The sequence below is a fragment of the Branchiostoma belcheri genome, unplaced genomic scaffold (assembly GCF_001625305.1).
Source record: "Branchiostoma belcheri isolate BF01 breed outbred unplaced genomic scaffold, Haploidv18h27 scaffold11, whole genome shotgun sequence".
Lineage (NCBI taxonomy): Eukaryota > Metazoa > Chordata > Leptocardii > Amphioxiformes > Branchiostomatidae > Branchiostoma > Branchiostoma belcheri.
The window spans coordinates 3726553-3742290 of NW_017802491.1; the positions used below are offsets into that span (position 1 = coordinate 3726553).

At 41.5% G+C, this 15738-nt stretch overlaps 2 protein-coding genes across 2 annotated transcripts in view; one reads left to right on the plus strand and one right to left on the minus strand.

The window, feature by feature from the left end:
* Positions 1 to 8329, plus strand: part of LOC109485191 (somatostatin receptor type 2-like) — a 13501-nt gene extending 5172 nt beyond the window's left edge. Inside the window, exon 2 of the mRNA XM_019788644.1 lies at positions 6747 to 8329. Coding sequence (XP_019644203.1) covers positions 6765 to 7991 — 1227 coding nt within the window. The 5' untranslated portion in view covers positions 6747 to 6764 and the 3' untranslated portion in view covers positions 7992 to 8329. The remainder of the gene's footprint in view (positions 1 to 6746) is intronic.
* Positions 8330 to 10798: 2469 nt separating this feature from the next.
* LOC109485952 (serine beta-lactamase-like protein LACTB, mitochondrial) lies at positions 10799 to 15496 on the minus strand. The gene is made up of 7 exons (XM_019789658.1): positions 15077 to 15496; positions 14555 to 14621; positions 13997 to 14187; positions 13628 to 13744; positions 13251 to 13440; positions 12956 to 13121; positions 10799 to 12526 (listed from the first exon to the last, which is right to left on the minus strand). The coding sequence occupies exons 1-7, from the start codon at positions 15494 to 15496 to the stop codon at positions 11998 to 12000; spliced, it is 1680 nt and encodes a 559-aa protein (XP_019645217.1). The 3' UTR covers positions 10799 to 11997.
* Positions 15497 to 15738: the final 242 nt, after the last annotated feature.

Sequence of the window (15738 nt, forward strand, 5' to 3'; positions counted from 1 at the left end):
TATTAACTTTTCCTATGGTAATTTCCTACCATAGGAACCTTTCCTTACATGACAAAGACTCTTACGGTTGTGGAACAGGTTTTCTAGTTCTAAGTCCTGTACATTGAGTGAACCGTTCTTTTACATGATAAAGCTTCTTACGGACCTTGTTGTTTAACCGGTTTTTCTAGTTACTTGTATATAAGAGTGAATCGGTTCTCTGTTCATTTGTGACGCTGAAGAAGAGTGATGGATGTCACTCGAAACGTCCGGAAATAAATCCGTTAACTGATCTAGTAGTAGAGTTTGAATTTTCTTACGAGGACAAACTACCAAGTATTTTAGCCGTCTTGCATTTGAGCACGATTTCTAAAGGAAAGGCTTATCACGAATACGCGCGGACCAGGTGTGACGTCTGCAGCTCTCCTGGATCGCCGGTTTTAGCGTCGTAATGTGAAGACGGCCAGAGAGGATACAGTTGGATCAAGGAGGCTCAAACCGCCTTGGTCAGACATTGCCGGGTCTTGTCGTCTAAGAATTTTATACTGTACCGGATTCTGATGTTATTACGCCTGGATATTGCGTTTATCCAAGCGACAAATTATGAAATACTTTGTTCCCAGCGCAATGTCTCACAGTAATAGGAGAGTAAAGGCTGAATTGGGGTGAAAGATCTATTGGGGATGCTGCTTTTATAAACTTTTATTATTCAAGTCCCACAAGTCTTTATATTTTTGAGGAGAGAGAGAAAGAGACGACGTCTTCCAATCATTCACATTTTAATTACATTTTATTCCCCAGTCCAAGTGATATACTTCCACTCAATATCATTATCTCACTACAAACCGCCATATATGTTTCTGCCAGTCCCCAGAATTATGGATTGACGATTGCCGGCCTATCACGACTACACTTCAATGAGTAATATAGAGAGATTTACCGGCACACGCTGCCATCATGAGTATTAGAACATATCAACCTACACTGCGCGGCAGCAGACTCTATTCTAAATCAGAGGGAGGCAGGGGAATATTGTCGATGATTTTGCCATTTTTCGTGAAACTGGATATCAGGTCATATGAGACTGACGCTCCTCGGAAAGAAATTGGGGTGTCGGAAAGGCCAGGCGTTGTGGGGAGTAGATGACAAATTGTGGACTAAACCCTTCAGCTTTCTGGAATTGGATTTTGGTACGACTTCAAGGACACTGTAGTCATGCTGGAAACATTTTGTAAGAACAAAGTTTGGCGAGAATGTAAGAGTTTTGGTTTAAGCTCAAGCTTGACAAATGTTTCACCCATTTCTATGTTCTTCAATTTCTGTTCAGAGGACATTGCATTAACTGCCCCGAAGTAACGTTATTTCATGATCAAATTTACCATCTTCAGATCCTATTGGCTTTTTATGTAACGTTACATTTCAAGACATCGGTTTTTAATTGGCGTGTGAAATTTGTATCGGTTGTAAACCTTTATTAAGACATTCGATTGCGCTGTTTATTTCGTATTCATGAAAGTAGATCATGTTTTTAAAGATATGCAATTAAGGATCAGAAATGTTTAGATGTATTTGGAATCTACAATGACAATCAGCAAAGAGAACGGATCAAATTTACTCGTATTCATAAAGACGACATGAACATTTGCACATGATAGACGGAGCAATAAAAGAGACATCTACAAACAAATGCAGTTATTGGTTGGAAAGCATCACCTCATTAGTTGTGTAAATTGGCACGCCTGTTTTGATTGTGTCGTTAAAAGTTATTGGAAAAGATCGAACCATTCAGACAACTTCATTACAACGTGAACTTTTACAACTTAATTACAGCGTAGTCATCATGTTTTGTGAGTTAGACTTGCGCTTCTTTTGCTATCGACATGTGACATCTAAATAATTGTATGTGCAAATTTCTATGTCATAAAATCCGTAGCAGTGCGAATTGTTGCTGATAACATCAGTGAAAAACTTTCTTTATTTGCATTTCATATTTCACAAAGTCCTTGTCGTAACCAAGAGCGTCTTTTAGGATCTCTTCTGCCTTTGTTTCCTGCTCACTCGTCTCCGAAGTGCCATTAAAATCCTTGATAGTCCTGAGTCGTATTTTTAGTACTTTACTATCTTGGCAGATGCCAGTTGCCAATGCCTTTATTACAAGATTCCTCAAGTCCCCCTGAGGACTGTCGTCAATACCTCCTAAGTAAGACGAAAGACATTCTCCGCTTAATTTCCTTCTTGCCTCAGGATAAGCCTTAATAAGCAGTCAGGCTGGTACAAATTACCAGTCTCTTAAGATGAATGCCGTGATACATGGTGTGCAAACCAACACAGGAAATTAGGTCCACCTACTGTAGTCTTAGGCAGTTGTCAAGTTGAGCGGCTTGGAGGTACTTAAAGAACAAACCTGTCCTTGGCTGACCTCTAATATTGTTGACTGCAGTGTGTTAGGCGCTTTAGATAAGAAAAGTAACTAAGGTAAGAAATATCCGCGCGCACATTATTCGGGCTTTAGATAAGACAAGTAGCTTACGTAAGGAATACCCGCGTACATAAAATAACGTAAGAAATACCCGTACACCAGTGCATATGATAACGTAAGAAACATCCCTGTACATATGATAACGTAAGAAACATCCATGTACATATGATAACGCACGAAATACCCCTGTGAATATGATAACGCAAGAAATACCCCCGTACATATGATAACGTAAGAAATATCTCCATACATACGATAACGTAATAAATACCCCTGCGCATATGATAACGTAGGAAATATCCCCGATTCGGTCTTTCGATAAGACGTTTAGTACTTCGGTTTGGGTCTTTAAATATTTCTTAAACACAACAAAGTGGAAAAATGCATATCTATAAATGTCCGGTCATTGCACTTTGTTCAGGCAATATTCAAATGAACAGGCTTGTTAAAATTAACCGTTATGAAAAGGCGACACATGATTAGTTAATTTTGTAATAAAGTTAATTCCGCGAAGTTGTTTGACAGTAGACATGTGGCACTGTAAGTACGTTTAATGAGACTGCAGAACTCGTTAATCCACGTATGACGTAACGGTTCCAATTAGAGCCAGCTAGTACAGACAGAAGGATTGAGAACTAAATCCGTAGACTCTGCTACTGTCTGAAGACGATCTGCTCCAAGGATGATTCTTAATCCCTGTCATATATTCAGGACCTTCCTGCGACATTGCCCCGAAGTTCGGGAGCAGTCTGGAATTGCCTTAGCCCCTGCCACACAGTCACGAATACGGCGTCCCGAACACTCAAATTTTAAATTAAATTCAATTCAATTCGTAATGAAATGTAGGCGTGGCCTAAATCTTGTCAGACTGCTCCCGAACGTCACCCTTGGTTGGCTGGTGTTCGTGGAAAGGTTCTGAATGTGCAGCAGGGTTTTTAGATATGATCACGCAGCGGCCGGAACCTCTACTGAGGCCTTATGCGAGAAAATGTAACGCCCACGTTTGCTTTTAACTGTTGGTTGCCTTGATCGTAACATCTCTGCTGCATTAAGCAGCAACTGCATTATGTAACCTGACTTATAATGTTACTGATAGATGTTGGAATAATGTCATGCCCACTAGAGGTGTACATTACTGCAGATCCCCTGTTTGCCGAATGACTAACGACATGCAGTCATATACATCTAGGAATAGCGTGCAGAATTAGTTAGCATTAGATTAGAATCTGTATGTAACGTTGTATGTGTGTGTTGGAAACATTCCAGAAGATGTTTCCAAAAGATGCTTCGCTGTTCGGTCTCACGACTCACACCCTCGAGAGCTTCTCTTATCCTCTCTCCTTCATGACGAGAGACAATGTTCCGTACTGTTGAGGTTAATGGACCAGTAATGGGGGTTACTCTGGGACACATTCCATTATGGATATTCACAGGCTAATGCCAAGAGATCCCTAGCTAGTTAACACATGTGGAGAGAGGCCATTATGTGCAATTTGCGATACATACACTGGGTCACCGCCGCCGGCGTTGCTCATATAAAGTGCACTTGTAGAAGGCCTATCGTAAACGCTTGCTGCCGTGTGAGTGGATAGGTTTTCAAAGTTATAACTAGTCAGCTGATTTATATTGACGAGCCTTACATGTTCAGGTCGAGACAGGTTCGCCATATCCATGCATAAGTCCAGTTCGTGCACGGCTTTGCTGCCCGGAATAGTGGATTATTCCTGTTTTAGACACTGCCTTGTTTTTGGGTTCCCTGTACTACGAATCTGCCAGACTAGCCCTATGGTCATTACTGAGTTTAGTCCACTTTGATGTAGTCTGCCCACTACATTATTTCCAGCAGTAGTACAATTTGATCTAGAAAACCAGACTAGTTTTACTGGCATCACCGTTAGTACTCCAGTCTGCCAGACTAGCTCTACCCTCATCATTACCGTGAGCCTTCTTTGATCTGACCTGCTAAAGACAAATGCGTGCTAGCCGGACCAGACTATCAATTTCAGCAGTAAGCGCTGAGGACGGACCGTGTTGATTTTGTCTGGCTCTGTGGTGATCATTCACGGGCATTACTTTGATCTAGTTAAAACAATCCATTCTCATTGGTCGCCCCTGGCTTGCTCGGTCATATCGTGAAACAGGTTAGGGTTTCAGTTCATGGTTGCCTACTTCAAACAGTGTTAATAGATTCAACGCTTTACTCGAAATATGCTACGTCTACTGGTAGATTTCTGACGCTTTAAAATTCCATTTTCTTTTATTACCTTCGAGGAAGGAAAACAAGTTTTTGCCCTGTATCTTAATCTTCTGAAAACATAAATGGTCAATGGCCTTGACCAGACGCCTGTCACCATGGTAACAGGTGCTGTAGCAGACACCCTGTGGTGTTGGATTACGTCTCATGTAGCTAATGGCTGATAAACATATGTATGTATGTATGGATGTGTTTGAGTAAAACTTAAAAGAGCAGTAGATTGAGTAGATATTTATGCATTTGCTTTGCAACTGTCCTATTTAACCCGTATCTCGCTAAATTAAAGTTTAAAGTTGTGGAGTTTAACGAGTTTCTCCCCGGTACATCGTCACTGATTTCCACATACATACAGTACCCTCAATATACAGCTTCTATCATTGGCATCTGCAATTTGAAGATTATGACTGAAGATTAGCCATTTGAGTTCCGCCAGTGCATTATGTGGTTAGATAGGGTTCACCTGGATTCTGTACCAGGGGCACATAGATGCATTTAAACTGGACAGTTTTATTTCGATCAGAGTCGAATGTCTCTGGTTAGTAGGTCAAAGAGCACTCAAGCATTGCTAGGACCCATTATGACCTGAATAGACTGTATCCCCCGGCTGTAATAAACAGTGGTTCGCCAATCATGGTCCATTGGGGGATGCCTAAGACTAGCAGACGTGCGGGAGCAATAGGTCAACCCCATGACATGAACCACAACAGAGCTTATAAAGCAAGTTTAAACTGTAATTTCTAACACAGAAGATTGGACTGTACAACTCCAGTCTCTGTCAAGGAATGAGCAATCCACCGCTTCCGCTATGCAGATGACACACGTTTCATTCCTTGGCAAAGACTGTACTTCTACAGTCGAAAAAAATTGGGTAAGCCAAATCCTTTGTGTTGGAAATTACAGTTTTAAGTTGCTTCATAATGACTTTCAAGATATCACAACAGAACTTGCACAATTTAAAATCTCCAAATGTATTTTCTAATAACATGCTAAACGCTTATAACAACACCTGCTCAAAGGAATCTGCTGTTAAACGTTACCTTAATTACAACATGACGCATTCCAACTTAAATCCAACGGAGATCCTAAAAAGATTAAGGTAATGGATTCGGCAGGTACCTTTTATATGTCAAACGTTTCTGAACTTAGATTCCAATTAAAATCCTGAGTTGTGTAAGCCCGTGTGTTTGCGTTGTCTAATTACATGCACACACTGTGGTCTGGTGAGCTTAGCTGAAAGATTAGATATATAATTAGAAGTGTAGACTATACAATATGCACGGTCAGGATGTGGAATTACGCAGAAGGCGTACCGATAATTATCATAGCGTACCTTAACACAATCACTAGACTTGCGAACTGTTTTAAACGTCTTGCCATAACTTATATAGGCTTGGGATCTCAGAGTCATTCATCAGACTACGGAAATGTACTTTCTACAACCCCTGTGGGAGATATTACCCTGCAAAAGCGACCCCGGACTATCGTTGTTCACTCTAGCGTTACGGAAAGGAAATTATTACCTTGACAGCAAGTCGTTCCATTTGACCAAGATTAATGTCATCTGGGAGATTACCCAAGTGTTGTACGCATCTCAGCACATCTTGGGCCCAGAAAAGTTCGTAATTAGATTGGTTGAAGCTCAAGGCTATTAGTAGAAAGCGTAACTTCTTTTGTGCAATAAAAATGCATGAATGCATAGACAGACTTGAGAAATTGGCTGTCTGCTACGTTATAATATTATCATACACCTAAAATACGCCAATGTCAGACTTCATTTCAACACAAGCTAGATAGATTTTTAAGCTTCCGTCTAAAGAATAAGAAAAACTTTCGGCATATCTATCGCCTGGTATTTTTGTTCTCTTATTTAAGATTGTTGCGCTTGACTGGGTTTTCATGACTACCGCGTTTAGAGAATAAGCAAACAGTCTAGTGGAAAAATTACCTTTAGACCAACATTTAATGATTGCAAATGGATACTGAATAGCGTGTATCAATTAAATGTAAAATTGTGTTCTCTTCTGTCTTTCACAGTGATCACCGACTAGCCTGATGTTGTCAAACGTGAGCGAGATGACCGTGAACGAGTCCTCGGGGATCGGCAACGAGTCGGGCCCGCCGTGGTTCGGCCCCGCCTACCACCCCGTCATCATCCCCGTCGTGTACGGCGTCATCTCCGTCATCGGTCTGACGGGAAACTCTCTCGTCATCTACGTCGTCATGAAGTACGCCCGAGTCAAGTCAGTCACCTACCTGTACATACTAAACCTGGCCCTGGCGGATGAACTGTTCGTGTTACTCCTCCCCCTCAATGCAGCCAGCATCGGGCTGGAGACCTGGCCGTTCGGAACAGTGATGTGTAAGATATCCCTGTACGTAGACACCTTGAACCAGTTCGTCAGTATCTTCTGCCTGACGGTGCTGAGCGTGGACCGGTTCGTTGCCGTGGCGTGTCCCGTGATTTCTGTCAACCGTCGTAACACCCGTATGGCTCGGACAGTCAACATCAGCGTGTGGGCCATCTCACTGGTGGTCAGTTCCCCTACGGTCATCTTCGCCACCGCGGACCCGGCCCCACTACACGAGTCCCACGAGATCACGTGCAACCTGGACTGGCCTAAAAACGTGTCCCGTACCATGGGCGAGGCGTGGGTCATCTATACCTTCACCCTGGGGTTTGCCGTGCCGCTGATTATCATCGTCACGTGCTATTCCCTCATGACCAGACGGCTCTGCGACAGCGTGAAAGGCACCTCCGTCCAACGCAACCAGTCTCGCCGCCATCGCGAGAAGGCCATCAAGAAAGTCGAGCGCTTGGTGGCCGTGGTGGTGACGGTCTTCGTCATCTGCTGGCTGCCGTTCTACATCTTCCAGATCGCCAACCTGTTCCACACATTCGACATGTGGGACCTGGAGACGGTTGCCGGCCTGTTCTACTTCACCATCGCCCTGTCGTATTCCAACAGCTGCTGCAACCCCGTCCTCTACGCCTTCTTCGACGAGAACTTCAAGAAGAGTTTCCAAGAAGCCCTGAAGATCCGCCCCAAGATCCGCTTCACCAAGCACCTCGCACCGAGCAACGCTTACAACACTTTCTATTCACGCCGCACAGAGCTGGTGACCATGACCGTGAAGTCCACAGTCCCGATGACCACTGGAGATACACGAATGGACACGCTGAAGCTGCCCAACTGCGTGCCCACACCGGAGATGTCCAAGCACTTTGGGCAGGAACAAGCCGGGCCGACCGGACGGAAACACGTCCAACAGCTAACGTAAACACGCTGCTTGTCAGCTCTGTTCTCCGAAATATTAGCTGTAGACGCGAAAAGGCGTCCATGGGTTACCCAAAGCTGACATATTTTCGGCAGGTAGGTACTGCAGTATTTCAAACGACGAAGAGTATGAAAATATGGATAATTCTTACCACTGATAATAAATAATCAGCATCAGAACGACAACACTCAAGCGCTTCACAGTACGAGGAACATTCGTTTCAAAATTTCATTTTCCAGCTCTGATACCTGACGAAAAAGTGTGACAACACACTTCTTAATTACACAACAGCAACGAAGAAAAATAACGGAGAAATAACTATCAGTTTATAAATCACCACATAATGGTTTATAAGGACGAAGTAGAGGCCTTTAGGAAATGACTACATGAAATGAGTAGCACACATGGACAAGGCGACATATTAATTCTGTTTGGAACAATTTTATCCATCATTATAAAAAAAGATTCGATGAAAACAAAACAAGGTTGGCATTAAAAATAATTGCCATGGCAAAGGTTTCTAGTTAAATATTTAGCGCTATTTATCTATTGATGAAGTTGTTATGTGATATGGTTGTGATTGTACGTTGTCTGAGTGTTTGTGGACAATGGTTTTTAGTTTACTCTATCGGCTGGATGCTCCTGCCATGATTTTTGATGTATACGTACTATGCTATGGAGGGGAGAAAGGGCGGAAATACTAGTAAGAGTAGATACCCACTTCACATGAACCTTATTTTGTACACTAACAGTCTCCAAGCATCCCAGAAAGAGGGACAAAATATCCGGTGGCTGTTTCACGCAACGTATACATATATACCCGATACACAATGTTGTACATTGTACCTACTGCCGGGACATACAGGCGCCAATAGTACATGCACGGGCATTTCAGAAATTCCTGTGCTGTAACCAAGGAGCTCCAACATAACGTCCTTGCTGTAACTGAAGCGGGCACATTATATACTAGTAGGCTCGCTCCTGAGGCTTCGCCAAAAACGTTACAAGAAAAACAGTTCAAACGTAAGATCATTCCCTTTTCATTATATCCATTATAATTGTGATAGAAGAGTATATGCCTGGCTGTGAAAGGATTTCCTCAAACACTACAAAATCGCGTATAAGAAAGGAGTTGACTTATGCTAGAGGATTCTAAATTGGTGTCTGGCATAGTACAATAGGTGTATTGACCACTGGTATCCAGATGCTAGACATAAAATCTATGGATGTGTCTTAGGAATTATGCTTCATGATATTAACATGAGTCTTCAGAATTCTGTGTCTGAAGTAACTATTTCAAGGGCAAAATAAAGTGAAATACCACAGTCAGTAAGAAACATAATTTGAATGATCTACATAAGACCGATTGAATTATCTGCATATACTGATAAACACTCTTTCTCTCTCAAACACATTTTCTCCGTCTCTCTCCTTCCCACATATACTTATTTGTACACACACACACACACACACACACACACACACACACACACACACACACACACACACACACACACACACACACATAAGCAAGCACGCACGCGCGCGCGCACACACACATTCTCTGTCTCACACACATTCTCTCTCACACACATTCTGTCTCACAGACACATACATTCTCATACAGATGCACATACACACCTTTTAAGTATAACAATGGAAAAATCAAGTATCGTATACATATTGAGCAAGGGCTATTCTATTTCAGAAGTCTAGCAAGGTACTTTCTCCATATTGTACCTGCTCCTCCCAAAATTGAGTACAAGTGATTAAATGGAATCCAAATCCAGTTTATCAAACTTTTAAGTGCATGATTACATCAGCACATGTCCATTGGCTGACTAAAAACGTTTTGCGTATCTTGATTACAAAATGGGAAAATGTGTGTGAAGTAAAGCCCTTCCCATGACTTTGCTCCTAAACACTCCACAACCAAGGTCGGCACTGGATTGAGAACAGTCTAAAATACGCTCTATTCTAGCTCCAGTTTGCTCCTCTGGTCACATCTAAGCAGAGTATGACATTCCTTAATTACTTTTTCAAATTTACAATCCACTGGTGCAGATGACTTTAAATTATAGACTGGAGGGCAACCTCACCGACCAAGTTCCAACCACAGATGCTCCTCAGTCCTAACCATGGCCTGGAGAAGGTCAGGAGGTCATGGTCAGTGAAAACAGCCATGACTGTGTGTGAATGAGAAAAGTTCTTAATTTCTCAAGCCAGTACACTGTGGCGAGCCTACACTGTTTTGGAAAATGAAGATAGCAGACAAAATCAATATAATATTTATGGGGCCTCGAGGATCCATGTCTAATTTTGATCTTGTCTGTCTTGCTCTCAAGGCAATTTCTTTTATCCTGGAACAGCTCTTAAGAGACAATGTAAACCATATATCCTTAAGGTTTATATATCCACACAATCCTGCATTGATTAATATGGTAGACTTAATTCTTGTGTACTTTTGTTATAGTTAATAAAACTGAAGATACAGATTCAAAATTGATTGGATAACTCAGTTTTTGTTTCTTGAAACTTGAAAGAATGTGTTACTAGTAGATACGTTGTGTTAATGGTGTAAAAGTTACTATATTGACTAGAATCAAACTGGACACAATAGAACTGTGGTGCTCGTGTGAGTTACCATGTGTAGTCTGTGGGTCGATGTACTTAACATTGTCATAGAAACGGTCAGGTAACGTATTTTGTATCGTCTCGATGGATTACAAAAAAGGTATTTAAAATAGTGTACATGTACATGTATATCTTACCAAAGGACAAGAGATCACAACACAATGTAACATAGATAGAATGTAATATTAGTGAGCACAGTTTCACCAAGTGTTGACAGTAAGCTGCTACGCTGTACATCTCAAACGCTAAGAACTACTCGGACTTGTTATTGACTAGTATTGTGTGTGATTCTTTGTAGTCGTAACTTCCTGAAGCGTGACCAAAGTTGATTGTAATGTTTATATTGGCAAAGATGTATACTTATTATTGGCAAAAATGTAAACTTATAAGGTGAAGAGGTTATAGGAAATACATATCGGATACTGAACAACCTAACGTACCAAGTCCTGTGAAAGGTGCAAAAGTTAAGCTGGTTCACAGTTTAGACTGTGCATGCATATTCCAATGCATTGTGGGTAATATATCAAAATTGATGGCACTGACCACTTAGACAAAAAAACAAAAAGCGTTAGGACATGATGACAAGCATGATATAGACAAGAACAGTTAACAAGTCAGTGACCTTTATCTGTGACCATGTACATGTACAGTTCAACTGTGAACTGGCTTCTATAACTATTTTGCTGTGTTTCTACTGTGCCAAATGTATAATGATATGTCCCTAAAAACCAAGATGTAGTACATGTATACAAAAGTTGTGGTTCATGAAGACACAGGTCACCCCCCCCCTCCCCCTGTATGAGGACACTCACTGTCTTATTCGACCCCGAAGGACTTTACCAAGATAAGTTCGTTATCAGACATAATTGTATAATTGCATCATAAACTTCAAGATAGATGAGAAGTCAAATACATGTACAATGTATCTACATATCCCTATATATTTCATGTGCAGAATAATAAACGGAAATTAACTTTGACATGTGTGTTTATTTTTGGCCACACTGTCACACACAAGAGAAGATGACTTTTTTCACTCAAACATCACTAGACAGCTAGTATATACATTCAAGTCAGAATATATAAACTAGCACATTAAATACGTTACAATAAAATTGCTTGTACCCTAGAACTTCTTTATTACCATTCATATCCACACAGGATATTAATATACACGATGCCTCCCCTCTCTGTTAAAGTCTTCCATTCAAAAATGTCTCCTAACAATACAATATTTAAAAAAAATTTTAAACACCTCAGCTCCCCTGTGCTACATACTACATTGTTTAATTGCACTGACATATAAGGTTACCTGTTGTGACATCACTGTTCTGAGTGTACTAGTATGTAGGTATTGAAACATTAGATAGCAGCATCACTCAGTTGTTAATTCCTCAAAGTTTTTGGCCATTTCCAGAGCAAGTGGATTTAAGTTAACACCTTGTAGATTACAGAGTATGGCAACAACAACCCCTTTAGGTGGCAAAGTATCCATCGGTGTCTCTGTACTGTGTTTAGGTGGCAGGACGAGAAGCACACTGCTTGCTCCAACAGCGCCCCCTGTGTGACTCACGTAGAAGCGCTGCTCCCGGCCATGGCCATATTCTACCTTATTCGGGATGACCCCCCACCCCATTCCATAGTAGCCGTCTGCATTCTTGTCCCATGAACACTTAGTGTTGGCTGCAGGACCCCACACTTTTGCCATAGTGTCACACTTCAGGTAGCCCGGAGCTAACTTGTTCTCAGAGTTACTGCTACAGGATTGAAAGCTGTACAACATGGCGTTGGCAAACTGTAGCAGGTCGGGTATGTTGGAGATGAAACCACCTCCGGCCCACTTGTACGATGTATCCACGTATGGACAGTTGATCAGACGACCCTTGTCATTGTGTGTGTAGTACCTTGAGAAAAAGCAACATTGTACTTTCAAGCAACATTGTACTTTCAAGTGAACGGAAGATACATGTATGTCTGACTATACTGTGCTGTCAGCCATTTGGACTATTCCATCTGAGCAGTTAGAGAGGGGATAGTCATAACGATTCATTTTATTCCAAAGGGAAGCCCATAAGGATCTGTTTTAAAATCATGGTTATTGGTTTAGCATTTGAAAAAGATGACATGGAAGAAAAAAGGAAAAGACAAAATACTCCAAACTTCCAGGTTGAAGATAAAGCTAGGTAACACAGTCATGTAGGTACTCAAAAACATAGAAAGATACATGACATACAATGCATGCTAGGTACATGTATAATGGTTTTCATGACAACTAGTGCATAAAAAATACAAGGAAATGAGAAGAAGTCTTAAGCTGTAAACAGAGGTCTTACCTGGACCTGTGGTAAATGATAGGCTCGTTGAGATCAGCTGAAGTGTGGAACATCCCCAGGTCTCGAAACATCTTGTTCATGACTTTAAGGAAGTCGGTCTTGGCTGCACTTTCAACCACTGCACTCACAAGGGTCCATCCATGGGTGGTGTACAGGAACTCTGTACCTAGGGTGGAGGGATAGGGCAAACATGCATAAAACGATATCATGCAGTTGCACATGTAGTTAATGTGAGGAAGCAAGCTATCATATATCTACATTACAATTAGTAACATCTATCAAGGCACCACTGTACCTGGTCTGGACATTAAGGGATCATCCTTGAAGAGACTCAGGGAATCTGTGACATTTTTGAAGTGCTTCTTGATGTAGAATTCCTTGCAGGCAGAGTCTCCCTTCCCTCGAGTGCTCTTCTTCCCAGCCTGCCAGGTATCAGACTTTTCCACCTCTGTACCGGACTGTTTTTTCTCTCGATCATCTTTGTTCTCCTGCAGGTTATATCAGGAATAAAACAGTGGACGTATGAAAGAACATGTTTCACAACTATGTATTCCTTACCCATTATGAGCAATATGAGCATTATGACAAATAACACAATGTAAAAAGTTTCAGAAATCATTCCTATCTCCATTACTAGTACATTACTTTTAGCTGTAAATAGGAGGATTCTACCTCTTCTTTTGTGATTTTGTTCTGTTGTTCCTTGTCAACTTTGTCTTTTCCCTTCTTCTTCTCATAGTGTCTGATACCAGCCAGATTGGAGACCAGATGCCTAGTGGTGATGGTAACCTACACATGGAAAAAAAAAGGAAAGTGATCTTGATCCAGTTTTAGTTCATTGTAGATCTACTTTTCCACTGGTCATGATAGAGATGATAGATGTATGTATAGTATTTACAATTACAGGTTCACCGTACTAATTCCCCTAGCCACAATGAACAGTGGACCACTGCTTAATGTCCAGGACTGCAAGGTTCCTAACCACTGGACTACACATGCAACAAGATGAAGTAATAGAATATATGCATCTCTCTGACTTACAGTTTCTCCCTGGAATGTTTTGACAGGCCATGAGGGGACGTACTCCTGTACAGGCTTGTCCAAGTCTACCTTCCCCTCCTGCCACAGTGTAGCCAGGGCTGCCATGGTCAGGGGTTTGCTGATACTTGCAATTCTCATAATTGTTGCAGGGTGGCACTTCACACGGTTTTCCACATCTGAATATCCAAAGCCTGTAGATGGAAAGGAGAAATGTACATACAAGATAGTATTCGCTAAAAAAGTATGTTAGTAGAATAGTAGATATTTATAACAGTGACATAGTTTATATGTTGTAACTTATAAGTTAGCTATTTCCCCATTACACTTAACGTTACACTTCTCACAGATTTCTGAGATGTAACACTACCTGTACTGTGCTGAAGTTCATCAAATATTCTGAGAATTTTTGACCTATCAGTAACTGTTCTAATGTCACTATTTTCAAATTAAGCTTAGCAAAAGACACTTTAATTTTGTATATCTGTTTGAGGTATTGCAACCCAATGAGAATACGGCAAATTTGCATCTTCATTTTAACATGACCTAATTTTGACTCACCTTCTGTCCATACTTCCTTCCCGTCCACACTCACACCGACCACCATCCCGGGGGCTCCAACCTCATCCTGACAGTACAAGCAACATGTTTCAGGTGCATACATGTATTCACAACATTAAGTATAAATCATAATACATCAAAGAGAGTGAAGATTTATTTTGGCCTTGTCTGTTTGTGTGTCTGTACATGTGCGTCTGTGTGTCTGTATGTGTTTCCACACACATTCTGCCCGAGCAGTGCAGGTGCAGTTTCTGTATACTATATGTTCTGCCAGATGTCAGTCACTTCTGAGGGGAATAAGTCTGCTATCTCTGATAGTTATATAACTTATAAGTTATATCCTCTGTAATTTGATAATAAGAAAATGAGCTATAAATTATGCATGTCATCAATCAAACATATTAACTCTTCTCATCTGCATAACTTTTGGATCCCCTAACTTAACCTGGGTATTAATACAACACCCCCTCCTATATATTAAGTGGTACGCCCCCCTCCCTCCACTATTTCAACAGTATTTACCTTGACTCGCTGTACGAGGTCTCTCGCCTCTGTTATGACAGTCTGTAGCCGGGTTGTCTGGTCCTTGGGAGGAGCTAACACATCTTCTTCTAACAGCTGTTGTCCCGTGGGCTCCTCACAGTCACTGAGAAAATGACTCGCCGTGGACCATAGAACTGCAGACGTCCCGAGTCCAACACCGATCAAACCGGCCAGCCCTCCCACAAACCTGCGCGCTGCACCGCTGCCGTGCCACGAGTTATAGCTTCTTACCAACGTAAACGGAGTAGAAAGAATGGTAGGCGATCGTCTGTGCATTCTTGTAGTATTTAGTTTCCTCAAAAAACGGCCTAAAGTTGCTCTAAAGCTAAGACACACGTGCCCTCCCCAACTAGAACTACTGGGTCTCCCACCGATGTTTTTAATCAAGGGACTGACCATTATTTTTCATGGGGGTCTAACATCGTGTTAGGGATAGGATCATATTGATTCCTTTTATAAGTGAACCCGTCTAACGAGATTGGACATCGATGTTTTCTACTGTGTTTTGAAATTGGTTTCAGTTATCAATGCATTCTTTGTAAATGTGCACATGCACGTATTATGAATTTCTGTTCTCTGCAGTTGTCCGATGAGTAACGTTAGTACAAATGTATTTCCGCCTTTAACATTTTAGATGGGCT

Coding starts and splice junctions, on each gene's coding strand:
- LOC109485952 (XM_019789658.1), bottom strand. CDS start 15,496: ATGGTCAGTCCCTTGATTAAAAACATCGGTGGGAGACCCAGTAGTTCT. Junction 14,188..14,554: donor GAAGGAAGTATGGACAGAAG/GTGAGTCAAAAT, acceptor TTCCATCTACAG/GCTTTGGATATTCAGATGTG. Junction 13,122..13,250: donor TCCCTTAATGTCCAGACCAG/GTACAGTGGTGC, acceptor CCTCCACCCTAG/GTACAGAGTTCCTGTACACC.